Genomic DNA, 18,985 nt, shown 5'->3' on the forward strand with positions numbered 1-18,985 from the left:
TATTTCTGCCATTGTGTTCGTGCAGGTTATACCTCATCGGCACAGAAGTCAGCAGGACTCACTTGAAATTAAGAGTCATGCCATCTCTCTGTCCAAAACCCTCTGCTGGTTTTCTACCACAGAGACAAAAGGCTTTACAGTAACATTACATGTCGCTGCAGCTGAACCAGTTCCTGTGAGTACCCTGGCGGTCTGGTTCCCATTAGTTCTGGCTCCAGTGGGCCATTGGAACTAGTGCTAATTTATCTTTGCAGCTCCACGCTGCTGTCCCCATCTACTTTCTGACCCACCGACTGCACGCCATTTCCAACGCTGCCCCCTGTCAGGTCACCCTGTCCTCACTCACAGCTGTCTTGGCTGGTTTCCACCAAGCCAGGCATAGACATCCCAGTTCTGTGGTGGCTAGTGTGTCCTGCCACCACATGCTCTCTTGAACTCAATTAAGTCATCACATGAAAGAATACATCACACAATACCCTCTGGTCCAGTTGATAAAATAGAATTTACCCATCTAGATAACAAAATCCTGTATGCACCCACTGTAGAGAGGAATCTTAACATCTACCATCATGTTTCTCAGCTCTCTCTCCTCACTCTGTTTCCCTCTGACTCTCTAAAACTTTTCTCCTGAACATTCTTCCCTCTCATCTAATGACAGGCCTCTTTCTGTCCTGGACCTGCCTTCACCTGCATAATGGCATCAGCCTACACATACAAAATCTTACAATCACATAATCAACTCTAACTCTTTTCAACATCCAGCCTGGACAGTCTTCTGCCTCAGGACATGTCACTTTGCTGTTCATCCCTGAAGTTCCCTTCAACATGACAGTGCATATCAAACACCACTCTGTCAGATATTCAGTCAAATATCTCTCTTCTTGATCATCCAAATTAAAATGCCAATCATCTACTTCACAATGATACTTCTGAATTCTTATCCATTTCCCCCTTATTATTGTTGCCATATTTATTACTATCCAAACCTTCCTTATACTTATCAGATTTTATCTTCTTTTCTGTCAAAATATAGTAGTCATGAAGTCACAGATTTTTTGATCCATTGTTACATTTTCAGCACCTATACATAGTCTGCAACATTATGTCTGTGTAAAATTAGTGAATAGATTATTTTAATAAAGTATTTTACTTAAGATTTAGCTTTGATTGTTTTCTAGGAACCTCTAGAATGCCTGCTTACCACTTTAGTGAATGTTGCTGAGGAAATGTTTAGTATGAAGCAGTCATCTGGCATTGAATTGTTGGCCCCCAGGAAACTACTAATGAGTTAGAAGATGAAGGTCGGAAAAATATCGATCTCTGAGAACCTAGAATATACACCAAGGACATTAGCTATTTTGGGGATATTAGCACGTGTAACAAGAAAATTAGAGAACATAAAAAAGGAGATGGGTAAAACAAAAATCAATAAACCACATTTCATTTACTTCATAACTATGTATGTTCTAGTTGCCTCTCCTTCTTTCTCCCAGGAGGTTAGTAAAGATGCCTAATGGGCTGACTGAACTGTAAGATACTAGTCCTCAACTCATAAAAGGTTCCATGAAAATGGAGCTTCAGAAGTCTCTGCTTAGCTCTGGACATCACTCTTCAATTGGGTTATTTTGTTTGCTAGAATTTAAATTTTTGAGTTCTTTTTATATTTTGGATATTACCTGTCTTTCAGGTGTAGGATTAGGGAAGACCCTTTCAAAATTGGCGGGCTGTTGTTTTGTTCTGTTAAGAGTGTCCTTTGCCTTACAGAAGGTTTTTATTTTCACGAGGTCCTATTTATCAGTTGTTGAACTTAGATCCTAAGCTACAGTGTTCTGATTCAGGAAATTGTCTTCTGCACCAATGTATTCAAAGGCTATTTCCTACTTTCTCTTCTATGATATTTGCCATATCTGGTTGAGGTCCATGATCTACTTGAACTTCAGTTCTGTCCAGAGTGATGAATATCGATCTATTTGTGTACCTCTTCATGCAGACCTCCAGTTAGACCTGCACCATTTGTTGTAGGTGCTTTCATTTTTCCATTGTATGGTTTTGGCTTCTTTGTCAAAAATCAAATGTCCATATGCATGTGGGTATATGTCTGGGTCTTCAATTTTATGCCATTAATTATCTTGTCTGTTTCTGTACCAATACCATGCAGCTTCTATCATCGTTGCTCTCTAGTACAGATTAAATTCATGGATGGTGATACCTTCAGAAGTTTTTTGTTTTGTTTTGTTTTGTTTTTTAATGTTCAGGATTGTTTTGGCTATCATAGGATATTTTTTCCATACGAAATTGAGAATTGGTCTTTCAAGGACTATAAACTTCTCAACAGAGGAATCTAGAATTGCTGAGAAGCACCTAAATGTTCAATAACCTTAGTCATCAGGGAAATGCAAACAAAAAAACCCAGAGATTCCAGCTTATACCAACCAGAATGACTAACTTCAAAAAACTCAAGAGACAGCACATGCTGGTGAAAATATGGAGAAAGGGGAGCACTCCTCCATTGTTGAAGGGATTAGAGTCTTGTACAACCCCTCAGGAAATCAATCTGGCAGTTTCTCAGAAAACTGGGACTACTTCTACCTCGAGACCCAGCTCTATCTCTCCTGGGTATATACCCTAAAGATGTTGCACCATACTACAAGAACACGTGCTATACTATGTTCATAGCAGCTTTATTTGCAATAGTAGAAACTGGAAGCAACCCAGATGTCCCTCAGTTGAATGTATACAGAAAATATCATTTGTTTATACAATTGAATAGTATCCAGTTATTGAAAACAAGAACATCATGAATTTTGCATGCAAATGGATAGAACTAGGAATATCATCCTGAGTGAGGTAACCTAGACCCCAAGTGACATGCATGGTATTGTATATAATGATAAGTGATAAAGCGGTAGGAGGGGGAGAAGGAATGGAATGGGGTGGTAAGATCAAGTGTTCTGAGAGACAGGAAAGAGATCCAGAAAGACAAGAGAATGAATGGAAATCTGCAGCCTTCCAGGGTAGGTGGGGTGCAGAGAATCCCTAGGCAGTCCCAGAGACATGAGATGGGGAGGCTCCAGCAGCCTATTCTGGCAACCTTTGCGTAGATACCTAAGAGTGGGCAACCCTGTTGTGCAGAGCCAAAGTGAAGAAGAAAGGTGGATTATACACTTGACCTCCACTCTTCACTTTTGACTAGGAAATATTCTTTGTCCTTGTTTCTTTGACTACAAAATACCAGTGGTAAGACCTAAGAAAGGTATAGCTTGGAAAGTTTGTTATTATGAATAATGAAGAAATCATCAATGTCCAACAAATTATCTCATGTTTGTATCTTCAGGAGCACTTCTGAAAAACTGATTTTCTTCCTCAGAGTAATATACTACAAATACAAGGAAATACCTACCAGAAAGAAAACGTACCAGGGGACAAAGGATGTGTTTTCACAGGTGATTTGTGGAAAACACAGGCAAATATATATTTATTTATTTACTCAGTTATTCTCACATGTCGTACAATCCTGACTCATAAATAGAGAGGAAAATGATGAGTTAAAGCAGTTGTATCACTGGGTTAGAAGGAAAACAGCGAAGAGCCATGTTTATCAGAGACAGGAGCTAATGCCTGGGAACAGAGAGTGAATAAGAAAGGCATCCTCCTGCTCTGGCAAGTGCTGGAACTTCTTCCAACAGAGCTGCTTCATCAAATAGAGGAGGAGTTCATTAGGGGACTCCATGAGTACAAATCCCAAATCATCTGTCCAGTGGAGTAAATGACCTCAGTGATTATGGCTTATCATGTAACAGAACGAAGGCTCTCCCACATATTTTAGGATTTATTTCACATGATAAAAATGCACTGGTGGAAATGATACAAGTGATCAAATATTTTTTATAATATTTTTGCTATTTCTCCAGTTCCTCTACAAGCTAATGAAGTAAATGAAGTGTCTGATTGGCTCATTTACCCTTTGTTGTAGGTTTTTAAAACAGGCTCTAGTATGTTTCACTGGCTTTCAAAACTATTCCATAGTCTAGTGATTTTACCTAGTAGGGTTTAATCCATAAGTAATTATGTGTGCTTACTTCACAACTGCAAACATTACTTTGATATTAAATATATATGTATATTTGCATATATGCATATATGTAGCAAGAATTAATGTATAAAAAAGAGGTCACAAGTTTTAAAGAGTGCAAATAGGGCTATATGGGAATATTTTGGAGGGAGGAAAGGGAAGGAGAGATGATCATTATAGTACAATCTTAATAACTAATGAAAATAATTTAAAGAATGACAAATTATAACCCTGTCAACAAAGTCAGCTTTTCGTACACCAGGTAGAAATAAACAGACACAAAAACTTATAAAATTGGAAAATACTGTTTTTGTTCATCTTTTTCCCTTGGAAAGAAGAAATGTAAGTCAAATATGTTGAGAGATTTTATATTAATAATAGAGAGTTTAAAAAGGAGAAAATTCTGAATAATATATACAGTATTAAAGGAAAGAAAAAAATGTAATAGTGATGTTTACCACCACTAAAGATTATGATGCAGAAAAATACAATAATACAGCCCTGGATATATTTTAAAATTAATTTATAAACTGTGTCACAAGTGTCAGTGAGTGTGTTTCTGAAAAATATTGAATATGTCTCTCTTTAAGTTATCTTTCTTCTCACTGAGTTCCATTTTTATTTCATTACTTTTATTGTTATTAAATGACAACTGTAGAGACAAGAAGAAGCACATCAGATAATAGTTTCTAAGGATTAGAGGATGACATCATTTGAAATACTCTCCTTCTTCCTCCCTATCAACCTCACTGTTCCCTTTGGTCATCTCCTTCTAGAACATGGATGAAAATATTATTAAATGATATTAATGCAATTCAATAAATTAAATGAGAAAAGGGATGAGTGCATGAAAAATTTAACATGTCACTTCTACACATAGTCTGAATGAAACGTAAATGTTGCATAACATGTTAGAAAATTCTTATTATTTCTGGTATCAAAAAGTTTAACTCAAATACTGAGTTAAATGCAGAAAAAAATTAACAAAAAATTATATTCCTGGTTAGGTATTTGGTACTATGGTAACTGAAACATAAATGTAAAATATGGTTAATTTTAAATGTTAATTTTTGTAAATATTAAAAAAACACACAACAAATTAAATTAGCCTTTCAATCCCTGTTCATATCTTAATGGGTATCCTAATGTTTAAATTGCTTTAAAAAATGGAATTAGTTTGTGGCATATTATCATTGATTTAAGCCTCTAGTATTCCCTATCATAAGCTAATTTTTCTTAAACTTGGGTCAGACTTGGCCCAAGGTCACACTAATACATCTCTCATTGTCTACAAGTGACATTTGCTGAATATTACTTGAAGCTACATTTTTAGCATTCCCTCTGGCATGCTGAGATTAGATGTGACATTTCTTGTCCAGAATAAAACACAAGGTCAATTCGAAAGAATATAATACTGTATTTTTTGTGTGCAACTTTGCATTTGCTTATCTATGGAACACAGGCAGTTCATTTTTAAATCACAGGTCTTATGGACCACTACCAAACACATGCTAAATCCTGCTCAAAGGATGCTACCACTGTCCCAGCCTATAACTCCCTCCGAGCACACAGAAAAAAATCCTCATGAAAAATGCCTCAGTGGAGGGTAGAATTCTCGAGTTTCTACTATAAGAAGGTGCTGGAAGGTTTTGACCCCTGCTAGGGAGAATGACAAGTTCTACAGAAGACTACTTTTCTAATGAAGTAATGTTAGAGAAAAATATAGGGTAAACGAAAGCATTAGAGCTATTAAGCACACTACTATGAGTTAAATCAGACTTTGTACGAAACCAAATGTGTAATCGGGTATTTATAAAAATAAAGTTACGTAAAAGAACACATTTGTAAATTTATAATAATAACACTTTTGAGATGGCATGAGTCATGCGTCTTATTTTCTAAAATATTAAAGCAACAATCATAAACCTATTCAATTGCCCTGAGAGCCAGGTTTGCTCTCTGTCATCCTGTCACAAACACCCTCCCTGATTAATGTCAATCAATACACGAAATGTTCTTGATATTTTTCCCTGTGAATGAAATGCAAGAATTAAACATGGATATTTGTTAAAACCAAATAGAAACATCTAGTGAATCACCTAAATCTTCAGTATGAAGAAACTGACTAATTTAAAATGAAAACGTTTTGTCATCTCTAACAGTCTTGAGCCATACGATACAATAACAACATACAATGCTAGGTTTACTTGTCTCAGTCCAGGTCTTATCTAAAAAACATACCCAGAGCTGGACTTAGGTAATAAAGTTTTATTTCCCCTACTTCAGATATTGAAGAATGATGCTTTTATCTTTGATTAAAATGCTATCTGTAAAGAACAAATACTATTTGGACAAACTCAACCTAAAGCCAGAAGATAAGCGTTTCCTTCTGTAAATCGCCATCTGTCTTCTAAGGAATATAGGAAAAGATTCAATGTATGAAAAGGATTTTCATGACGCTACGTGAACCTGATCAATTAAATAAAGTTACTATCTTGGCTGAAGCTACAGCAATGACTCTTTCTATCTATAAGGAAAGCAATGAGCCATCTAAGCTAACTCAGCATCGAGAACATTTACTAACAAAATGGTTGTAGAGACCCATTGATTTGATGGATGTCTGGGACTGTACATAATAGAGGAACTCAGGACAAAAATGGCCACAGATTTGAAGGCTGTTAACAGATTCTTTTTATCTGCTCTAGCATAGTTTATTAGCACCGGAGAGGCTTCCTGTTTCCTCTCTTTAATGATACTGCTTTATGAAGCAATGAATGTTTTCATTTGGAAAATAAGAACTCATTGACATGTTATCTGAACTGTGGACTCTTTAATGATGCCAAGGGAATAAGTATGCTAATTCAGAGTTTTGAAGAATGACCTTGGCAAGGCCCATTACTCTGCTGATTTTGGTGACTTCTAGGCCCAGGTGGGAGACTGTTAGTATCACGTAGCAGGGAATACTTCCGTATGCAAAGGTTTTGAATTAGAATTTATATGAAGCAATTTGGTCACATGGTGATATATTTTTCCATGACAATTTCCATAATATATTTTCCAAAGTAAAGTTTAACGGTCAATTATAACAACGTAAGGATTTTTATACCGATCTATAACTAGGAGTAGTCGCTATGAAAATCTATTACATGAATCAAAAATATTTACAAAAATCTTATACAAGCAATACCTTTTCATAGAACAAGAGAAAAATCTTCTTGTAAAAACAGACAATCCAAACCCATGTTCCTGAAGGAGGTAGGAGCCACAGGGCGCCAGGCAAGGATCTAACAACAGAGGAATTTCAGCTGGAAAGAGGGGACTATCCTGGTTTAAAACTGGAACGGAACAACGCTCAACATTTGCAAAACATTCCTTTATTATTAGAAATAAATTATTTGTATAAAAATTGCATGCGTCAACCATTGCATTTATTTTGTAGCACAACCCAGGGCTTCAATCCAGTCAGCCATTACAAGAAACAGACTCGGAGGCTTATACAAGTTGAACAGTGTGGGGCAGGAACAGGAGTTCTCACAATCACAGAAACATACTTACAAGAATAACATCAGACATGGTTTATTTCAACGGCATTTTTTTTCACAAGCTAACATTAGTTTTCCGTTTGAGATTTTTTTTTTTAAACTGCTCACAAGTAAGCAACACTTTAGCTTGACACTCATTGGTTGTATTGTATAAAAATGGGCTTCTTTGCTCTTCAATATTGATACTTTTGGCTCATGGCTAATTTTTGTTCCTTACAAGATTATTGATCTGATTGATTGTAGTCTATGGAGATCTCCCAGAGTGCATTTTTTGCAGTCTCATGTTCAATATTTAAGAACATACAGCACCTTCCTTCAGATGGTGCCATCTCCCTGTTCAGATCGAATGATTACTGTAGCTGATGTATGTTGTCTTGGTAGAAGACGCTGTTAAGAAAAATTAGGACTAGTTAGTATTGTATAATAACCTTTTTGGTGATATAATTTCAAATTTAAAATTCTTCTAGGGCTGTCTAATGATAATGATTTTTAATATGTTGCTTAGTATTTTAAACCATTCATTACAACTCAAATGAGAAATGCAGCAAAATTGCTAATCCACAAATGTTCCCCACTCCTGTGTATAGTACGTGGATATCTAGCAAAAGGGTGAATGCAAAAAATGCTAATCGTTAGAAAACTTTAGTGAAATTGTATTTACATGTTGCCTTGATAAATTTAACTTTCATACACATTTTTAAAAAGACACCAATGTTCTGCAAAATAGACATGAAAAAAATCTACCAGAATAAATCAAAGATTTTATTCACTTCAGTGAATCTCATAACCAAATGGTTATAATTAGTTGGACCTTGACAATGTTTATCTTCCATACAAAAATTAACAATAATCTCAGATTTTAGATTAGCATGCAAAAATCTCAAGTACATACATTCTTCACTAAATATTGACACAGTCAATAGATATTTGTGTTTTTTTTTAATTTTGACTGAGAAATAAAATCTCAGTGGATGAAACTCATATTTAACTCTTCTGTTATCTTACTAGAAAACAACCCTCATTGGTGTAAGCCTGTTACAAAGATCTGAACAACAAAACATTGTGTGTAATTTACACTCATGCTGACCCTTCCAGAGAAGAAGACTAACTACAAATAATTGTAATATTCAAACACTTAATTAGTGTGTAAAAATGTTCAAAATTGTTGTCTCCTTTAAAATTAATACTACAGTAATTGCATTTAAAAACCTATACATGTATTTCAGTGTATTAATTTAATTCAGAATGTAAATTTTGTTAAAAAACATTTATTATAGTTGTGTACATTAAGTACTTCTAGAAATCCTAAAGCTATTCTTTTTATGTAACCTATCCCTCAGTCATTCTGAACACTGGTAATTGACCCGTCCAGGTTACACACAACAAAATCATGCTAAGTGTATCAGTGAAATGGTCCCAGTCCAAGAAAGTGCTAATTATATATGGCTTTAATAACTTTTATTTAATTTAATAATATTAATTACGTGTTCAAACTAGGTTACTCATGAATTTATCATCACTGTTCACACTTGATTATTATCACAGCACAGTGGAAAGAAGTGGACTTGATTCCAGCTATACATTACACTCTAATTTTACAAAATGACTAAAAATTAAGTAAATTCATGCTCCTTACCCTCACCACTAATTCAAGTCTATAAAAGCTTGTAAGAAACAGAAATATGCCCCACCCCTTTTTATTTATGTGTTTACATGGAGCATGTAAGCGTGTGTGTGTGTGTGTGTGTGTGTGTGTGTGAGAGAGAGAGAGAGAGAGAGAGAGAGAGAGAGAGAGAGAGAGAGAGACTATGTGTTTATGTATATATCCCTGTATGTGTTCCTCTAAATGCACGCACGCACAGGCATGCATGGAAAGGCCAATCCTAAATAATGTGATTTAAAGTCTTCATCTCACAACGTAAGACAGAGGCTTTCTTCAAATGAGGGAACTACTGATTAAGGTAGGCCTGGCTGCCCAGGAAGTTGCAGGAATCCACCTTTCTCTGCTTTACTAGCACTTAGCTTATGAAATTGTGCTCATACCCAGATTTTATGCGAGTGCTGTTGTACAACTCAGGATCACATGCTTCTGTGGCAAGCATTTGGTGACTGGATCATTCCTTATCTACCTGTGGTCCTATTGGATAGCCCTTTTTCCAGAAGATAAGCTGATTCCTGTGTGTGTCCGTGAGTCTGTGCGTGCGTGCGTGCGTACGTGCGTGCGTACGTGCGTGCGTGCGTGCGTACGTGCGTGCGTGCATGCGTGCGTGCCTGCGTGCGTGCGTGCCTGCGTGCGTGCGTGCGTGCATGCGTGCGTGCGTGCGTGCGTGCATACAAAGTGAGCCACAATGCTTTTTATATTGGTCTGCTTCCTTTTTCATGTTCTGATTCATATAATGAATTTTGTGCTTCAAGATTTCTCTAAAAAAAACAAAATGTAGACTTTTTCTGCTTCTGATAGTTTTTTTGTTAATTACTTGTAGCTGTGATGAAGAAAACCTGCTGTGAGTTGGAAAACGGACTAGTAAAAGGGTCGCTGAACTTTCTGCCCTATTCTGCTTTGTTAGAAATGTCTGTAAGTAGAGAAAATATTTATTAAATGTGTACACTGCAAACAGGAAAAGAGACTTAAACAAGGATGATGACAGCACCAGATATGCCAAAGTGGCTAGGGTAAATCTCACCAGACCCCAGTCATAGACAAAATACTTCAGGCAACTCAGGAATCCTGAATGCTGTAAGCAGAACTAGTCATCCCGTGGAAGAGTACACCCATTGGTTACACAACATGAAATAATCAGTCTTGAAAATATAAACATACAAGCAAAATATAAACAATTTAAAAAAAAAGAGGGCATGGGATGGAAGAGAGCAAGTTTTCATTTGCAAATTGTTAGCAATTGGAGATAACTTCTGGGTGAGGGATGAGGCCTGTGCCCACTTTTTCAGCTCTAGAATGCCTTATTCTGCAGACCTGGTAGGACCTGTGCGTGCTTCTAGAGTCTCTGCATTCATACATGCATGATCATGTTGATTTACAGGGCCTTATTTTCTTGTTGTCCTCCATCCCCTCTGTCTCTTAAACACTTTCTACATCCTCTTCCTCGGTTGCCTGAATTCTGATGGAAGAGATTTGATGGATACATCCTGTTTGAGGCTGAGGGCTCCAAGTCTCTAACTTTCTGTATAATGTCAGGCTGTGGTTCTTGTGTTTGCTCCCAGTTACTACAGAAAAAAGCATCTCTGATGATAGCTGGGCAAGTACTGATCTGAGTCCAGATGAACGTCATTGGGAATCATTTTACTCTTTGTTGTTGTGTGAAGTGTCTTACCTTAGTTCTCTAGGCTATTTTATTTATGTCTGTATTTATTTATTTATTTATGTTTGCATTTATCTATTTATTTATGTTTGTATTTATTTATTTATATTTATATGTTTTTGATATTTCCCCCTTTTTGTGTCAAGCGTCTTTTGCATATGTATTATGGCTTCCAGTTTAGCTATTTCTATAAGATTTGCTGGACATGGAAAGGAGTAAGTCTCTTCATTGCTATCTGTTTCTCGTATCTTTCCTTAGACTCTTTTCCTTCTGTTTGTTTTCTCCAATTTCAGAGTGTTAGTTTTCTGTTTCATGCTTTTACCTTTCATTTTATTATATCTTATTTCTTTTTTTTTTTTTTTTGGTTCTTTTTTTTCGGAGCTGGGGACCGAACCCAGGGCCTTGCGCTTCCTAGGCAAGCGCTCTACCACTGAGCTAAATCCCCAACCCCTATATCTTATTTCTTATTTTATTATTATGCCTAAGAAGACTGCTTTCTAATGAGAGACAGAGGGTGGGAGAGCAGATCCAGAGGGAAGGGAGGGAGAGGTGGGGAACTAGAGGAGTAGAGGGAGGGGAATATATAATAAGAGTACATTATGAGAGAAAAATTTTTCAAAAGAAGGAAAGTAAAATTGAAGCAATGAAAAAGGATGACTACGAATGACAGATAATTTTCATGACTCATTATTTCAGAAATCATGGATCAAAATGGATTAAAAACATGCAGATGAACTAAGAGGGGAACTGTTTTGACAAGGTTCATGTCACTTTTGAAAACCAGGGCAATGACAAACTTCCTTAGGTGTGCTGTGCTGTGTTTGCAGGCTAAAGGAATGGCAACTGCTACATATTAATCAGTATCTCATAAGAAACGTAAGAAGTAGAACAATGACTAGGTATAAATTTCCTTAAAATTATCATGTGAAGTTCTCACATTGTAATCAGATGACAAGGAAGTCTGGGGTAAGGTCTACAACTCACTTCTAAAATGAGTCTTCTGGGCCTAGAGAGATTGCTCAGTACTCAAGAATGAGCGCTGAGGACCTGAGCATGGTTTCCAGCATCCACGTCAGGCAGCTGAAAGACACCTATGACTTCCAATCCATGGTATCCTTGGAATGCTACAGGTACCCTCACTCATAGACAGCACTCACCTTGCATACTTACATACACATACATATATACATACATATGTATACGTATATGTTAAACCTTACATTGAGTTTTCTGAACACAAGAAGCTATAATGAATTGCATATATATGCATATGTGGATATATCATTACTTAGTCATAACCAGTTCTTTCACCAACACATTAATAGCCACAGTTACCAAGATACTGCTTATACTAAAATAAAGGTATATATACCAAAAGTATAGTTGTTCTTTTTTTTTTTAATTTCAAATACTCTTGTATTAATGATAGCCCAAACTGCCAGTCAGGCATTATCTTCATTTATTTTTTTTCTAGTTGTACCTTCCAAATGGAAACTTTAACTCTTTCAGAATATCATAACCTCATTCTCCTTAGCCTTCATGTTTGTAATCTCTTTTTTATTTATTCTAGATAAATCAAAGAAATGTGTTGTCTGGTTATATAATTTCTACTTCAGCACCCACAGAAAATAACAAGGAAATAGCCAGTGTTTGAGATTTATTTAACTATATAAGGCCAGTATTCACTGAAAATAGATATTTTACTTTTAGGGGAAACTATTTGCTCTTCAGGGGCGTGGGAAAGACATTGTTTTTTTTTTTTTTTCTTGCTTCCCATCATGTTCCTCGGATGGGCCTGGGATGATTGGTATTTATTCCACGAAAATGCTAGTTGTTTCCATTTGAAACCCATTATGTCCTTTTCTGGACTGCCACAAAAACACAGGTCAAGCAGTCTCTGGTGATTCATGCTTCCAGTGCCAGCACTGAACATGCCTCGTGCCAAGAGCAGCTTACTGGCATCTTCACAGGTTTAAAATCCCCATTCTGACACTTTCAAGTTGGAAAACAAAAATGTTCTGCTCCCAAATCATTAACATTTTGCTACCAGTCCTGTCCCTGGTAAAGTGCTTGTCTATCATGGGGGTGACCATACTTACTGAAACCAATCCTACGGTGTCAGCTCTTGCATAGTCACAAGGCTGCTTTTGAAAGAATGGTGTCCGTGTGGGATGTATTTGTTAAGCTGTGACAGGTTTCTTTCTAGAAACGAACTGTTTTTACTAGATGATCTTCCTAGAATCAAGAAAGCTTCTGTGGATGACTCAAGCAATTAATTTATTTTTAATTTATTAATTTGTTTCTAGTGTGTGTGTGTGTGGTGTGTGTGTGTGTGTGCGCGCGCCTCTGAGTGTATGTAGAAGTCAAAGTACAGCTTATAGGAGTTTGTTCTCTCCTTCCACTAAGTGGGTCCACTTGAGGCTGTCAGGCTTGGTGGCATGTGCCTTTATCTGTCCAGCTACTTCACTAGCCCATAAGCTAATAAGCTTACTATGCATGTCAAAATATCTGAGACAATCTCTATGTGTTTGTCTATATGGCGTTAATAATATGTAACACTAATAAAAATGCTTATACTTAATTAATAAAAGCCTGTCCTGTGTTATTCACGAAAGACTGACCTTCTAGAATAAGAACTTTAATTTGCTCTTTTACAGAAGCTTCAATTTACTTATTTATACTTAATTTGTTTATACAACCAGGTAATATAAATAAAATTTATTGTATTTCTAAATTTTATTATATTTCTAAATCTTTACCATACAAATATCTAACCTGTTTACTGTCTTTTACGGATACCAAGAAAGCCTTAACTGTTACTTTAAATTTTGCCAGATTATCCTGCAAGGCAGTGTACTATTTCCATATGATGATTCTGGGTCAACTGCAGAGCAAAGAGACCTAGATGAAGAAAGTAGTCGAAAGGATTCTGTCTTCAGGGTCAGGTGGCCTTCAAGGCTTATTCGAAATTAACATACTCAAACAGAAACATCATGAAAATTCAAAAGGAGAAAGGACCTGAGGGAGCCAAGTACTTATGGTGACTCCACTCTACATGTTAGCAAACTCTTTTCTCATTTTCCCTAAACCCAAACAACTTGGCATTTGATTGCGCAAGGTCCAGAGTATCTCATTCCCCAAGTATCACTATAAAAGTAATAAAAGAGGCCAGTACAGAAGCAACAGGTATTGTAGAATAATTCCTAAAAGTTTCAGAAATGAATTTTGTAAATGCAACAGCATCCAAATGTCAATTCCTATGATTTTTCAAAGGAGCAGCTACACTGCTATCCCTCACTGTACAGACTTCAGGTGGGAAGTGTGTGCGCTGGGAACAACTACTCATTTGTAAACATTTAGCTCTAATTCTATGGTTCTGACTGTCGTTACAGTCTCAGGGTTTGTGTGCCGTTATGAGCTTAGAACTGTGTAGCATAGTCCCCAAGACTAGTAGAAGAATGTTCAACGTACATCTATTAGGAAGTGCTCCCGCTCTTGACCATCTGAAAGTCTACAGATGACTTACTGTTGGTTTCAAGACTCTCACAGAGTTCACTTTTCACCTCGCCATTTGGTCTGTCATTTCCCTTTTGGATCAGTTTGCTTTGCATGGTAGCAGCTGTGACCACAGCCTTGAAGCTTCTCTTGCGTTTTTGAACATTCTGCTCTGGATGAAAAATTATAATATAAACTTTGGGCATATAGAGCATTCCCAGAGACACTGAAGCACTTAAACTCATGGAAACAGTAAGTGTCGTTGTCTGGATGTACATCTGAGGAGAAGAAAAAAAAGAAAAAGAATCATGGTTATTAAGTCTGACTGGAAGGAGATAAAGCAAATAACACACCATTTTCTAAAATTATTCCAGTTTCTCTCCTATAGCTACATTGGAGAATATTTACTGAAATTGCCCTTGACTGCAGTCAAGATTTCATTATGACAAACTACATGTAAAGATGAGAGATTTTGTATTTTAAAATCCTTACTCCTTAAAACAAATTGAAAAGAGGTAGAGCTTGTTATATTTTAGATGATAAACCACAGAAATACATTCTGACACAAGACTAATAGGTCTTACTACATTTGTCTTCTTACAAAGGTACCAGTGGCCCAAATGATTATCACAATGCTTAAGCCAAGAGTATTTTACATGTAATAAAGACAGAGATAGTACAGTAGTCTAGGTCATCATGATATACATTGCTTCTGCAACATCATTGCTCTCATATCATTATGTAGTTTTAACCACCAAAACTGGTAAAAAAAAATCCAAACATGATAAGGGAGTTTGTTTTATTTAACAGCCTATCTAATGAACACTTTCTGGGATTTCTCAATGTTTATATCACATCAATATAGATATAGGGTTTTTAACAAAATGTGAAAGATCTCCTCCTAGGGCTTTGAGATGAATTAAGTTAAGGGTTTTGAGTAGGTAAGAAAACTTTTAGCTCTTGAGGAAGACCCACAGTCAGTTCTCAGCATATCAGAACCATCCAAAACTCCAGTTCCAGGAGATCCATCACTCTTTACTGACTTCCATGAGCATTAGGAAACCATGTGGTAAAGAGTCGTAGATACAAGCAAAACACACATATAAAATATAATAAATATGTATTTAAGACAAAAACGGTTCCTACTTTCGGGTGTTAAATGCATATCTTAGCAGTGAAGTCTCAGCAATATTTTGAAATTTCCTTCTCTATGTTCATTCCTTTTTGCATGTCATTAATATAAGATTGATGTTCTTATAAGAAATATAGAAAAATATAAGGAACATAAAATTGGAAAGGAGATGTGTCTGTGAGGACTCAAGGAAGAAGTAGCTGACAGATATAAAAATACATTGTGTACTTATTTGAAAATTTTAAAGAATAAATACAAAGAATAATAAAGAAGGGGGCAAACATGCAAAGAATGTGGTAAAGATAAAACTACACCCATAAATATACTAAAACCACTTGAATTGATAATTATCACCAGGACTGCCTCAGTTAGATTCTATTGAGTTAATTCAAACTAAAAGCAAAGAGAATCTGGAGCTCAAGGAACTTTTAAATTCTATAAACTCATAAACTGGATTTATAGTTTTTTAGTGAATCTTAATTAGTTTTGTAAACAATATGGTATTAATCTAAATAGCATGTGATGATTACTTTGAATTGTCAAGTTTGCACAATCTAGAATCACTTGGTATGAAAGTCTCAATGACAGACCATCACCATCAGAGTGGTTTGTTGACATCATCTAGAGAGAATTGTCATTATACTGTTAATGGATGTGGAAAGAACCAGCCTAATAGAGATAGCACCATTCCTAGACAGGGGATCCTAGACTATATAAGTGTAGAGAGCAAGTAACCTGCTTGCATGCATTTTCTCTTGAATATTGGTTGTAGATGTGACTAGCTGATTCAAGGTCACGCACTGATTTCCACACAATGGTCAACTGTAACCTGGAAAGGAGCATTTCCCAACAAACTTAATATTGAATTATAGCATCATCCATATATGGTTTGGTTTATTTAGTGTGTGTGTGTGTGTGTGTGTGTGTGTGTGTGTGGTGTGTGTGAGTGTGTGTGTGTGTGTGTGTGTGTGTGTGTGTGTGGTGTGTGTCTGAGTGTGGACAAGGCAAGAAGATTTAAAAAATCTGGAATTTACTTGCATGAGAAAAGCCTCATCCATACCCGATACTTGAAAAAATGTATGATTTGATTTTCCTCTCTGGCTTTTAAATCTATTACCTGGAAATTCACATATATAGGGTGTTACTTAGTACAATAATATATTATTGTTTAAAATATAGACACAAAATAATAACTCGAAAAATTAATAACCATACAAGTTTAGGATGGTGAATCTACAAAGATACTAACAAAGCTTCCAGGTGTGCGTGACAAGAGAAATAATACATACACAGCTGTACAACCAGGGAGTAATCAGTGGTTAGGTAGGTTAGGCAGATGTACCGAAAATCTTCACTGTAGTCTCACTTTGAGATTTTTTTCAAATATAAATATGTGTTGATATTGAGAGGTGCATATTTTGGATAACACAACAGCTTGACTTTTTAATGTGATGGATAAACTGGGTAAAGGAAGGGATAGTATTAACTCACACAAAAACATATAAATCCATCAAGAGATATTGACCGTAGTATTATTTTAATTATCTCTTTTCATCTCCTTTGTGTGTGTGTCTGTGTGTGTGTCTGTGAGTGTGTGTCTGTGTGTGTCTTTGTGTGTAGTTATGAGACAGTCACTCCAGTAAATTGTCAGATAAACACCACAGGAGAAAATAAATATTTTTTTATGCTTGAGAGAAATTCTGAGCTCTACACAGTTCAAAGAACCATAGTAAAGTTTTCACTCTGGGAAAAATCACTGTCCTGGGTGCTGTGAACCTATCAGTCGGTTAGAGATGTCACACTGTGATCTCACTAGTGAAGACACAGATGTCTTTGATCTGAATTATTTGCTGATTCCCATTACACTCTCTTCGGAATTGGGTTGTATGTTTGTGAAATGAAGTGTCAAATCAAAAGCTAAAAGTGAAGGATGGTAAATAAAGACTGTCAGCAGAGTATCAGTCTGGTTCGTGATTAAGCTCGCAATCCTTAACTCTGAAGTACTGGAAATGGTGTTCAGCAGCGGAAACAAAACAAAACAAAACAAAAGAAAAGAAATAAAACAAACAACAAAAAAACAAACAACAAAAAAAAAAACAAAAGGTACGGATGACATGACATTAGAATATCAGTTTTATTAAGTGCTGAAATGATGTTTTTTAAGGAAGCTAAATATCTTAAGGTGGGTGTGCAGATACATACATGTAAACGAAGAGTCAGAAGCTCAGGCAGAAGGATTATGTGTTCGTGACCATGACAGAGAGCAACATAATATCAAAAAAAATGACAAATTTGCTATATAGAGAACATGCATCATAAGAATTTACCAGACACTGACAATCATTAATAATGAATATTCTTTACATTCAGAAGACAGATTTCCAGAACATCACTCCTACATAGGTATCGTCTCTCTCTTATGTCATCAGTTACAACATGGTAACAGCAAAGTAGGCATTTAAATTGAGATTTAAACAAATTCAGATAAAAAAAACACTCATCACCTAGCAAATACTTAGAGAATCAGGAAAGGAAAATTATTTTCTCAGCCAGTGCCTGGAACTGAAAGTCGGTCTCCAGAGCACTGACACACCTGAGAGCAGAGGTAAGACCAACACTTCTGCTTGAGGGACCTGTCTGGAGCCCTCAGGACACAGGAACCCAGGAGCAGTCTGTGACAGGATCCTTCCAGTTTCTGCCTGCACCCAGAGCTGACCCTGTAACACAGCTCTCTGTGGAGGAGAGAGCTAGACTCTTAGAAGTGCTGACAATCCTGACAGCAGAGGTGAGACCACCATTTCTGCTCACTTTCCTGGCCCAAGAGGAACCCTTCTGGAGCCCTCTGGTTATAGAAACCTAGCAGCAGTCTGGGATAGGATCCTTCCAGTTTCCATCTGCACCAAGAGCTGACCCTGTGACACAGCTCTATGTACTCAGAACCTGCTGGGAGAAAGCCCTTCTCCAGGAGTCCTGACACACAGACTTACAGTCTGGTCAAGTCACTGTCAGAGAGAGCAACACCAGCTATCACCAGAGATAACCTGATGGCAAGAGGCAAGTGCAGGAACCTAAGCAACAAAAAGCAAGACTACTTGGCATCATCAGACCCCAGTTCTCCCACAACAGCAAATACTGGCTATCCAACATATCCGAAAAGCAAAATTTCAAATCACATCTCAAGATAATGATGGAGGACTTTAAGAAGGACATAAATAACTCCCTTAAAGAAATACAGGAGACTCCTGAGGCTGCAGAGCGGAAGAGACCACCAACTCTGCTCACCCCTGCCCACATCCCTGGCCCAAGAGGAAACTGTATAAGGCCTCTGGGCTCCCGTGGGGGAGGGCCCAGGAGCAGCAGGACCCCTGCGCCTGAGACACCGCCAGAACCTGAAAGAAACAGACCGGATAAACAGTTCTCTGCA

The 18,985-nt window shown here is 36.8% G+C and overlaps 1 protein-coding gene across 7 annotated transcripts in view; it reads right to left on the bottom strand.

The window, feature by feature from the left end:
- Positions 1-6,742: 6,742 nt before the first annotated feature.
- Positions 6,743-18,985, bottom strand: part of Grm8 (glutamate metabotropic receptor 8) — a 906,417-nt gene continuing 894,174 nt past the window's right edge. For 4 of the 7 annotated variants that reach the window (XM_087659148.1, XM_087659147.1, XM_087659150.1 and 1 more), the window contains exons 10-11: positions 14,461-14,707; positions 6,743-8,001 (exon numbers count right to left, since the gene is read on the bottom strand). In XM_087659148.1, the coding sequence (XP_087515274.1) occupies positions 7,952-8,001; positions 14,461-14,707 (297 nt within the window). In that variant the 3' untranslated portion in view covers positions 6,743-7,951. 7 annotated transcript variants of the gene reach the window in all.

Source organism: Rattus norvegicus, chromosome 4 (genome assembly GCF_021556685.1).
Source record: "Rattus norvegicus strain SHRSP/BbbUtx chromosome 4, alternate assembly SHRSP_T2T, whole genome shotgun sequence".
Classification (NCBI taxonomy): Eukaryota; Metazoa; Chordata; class Mammalia; order Rodentia; family Muridae; genus Rattus; species Rattus norvegicus.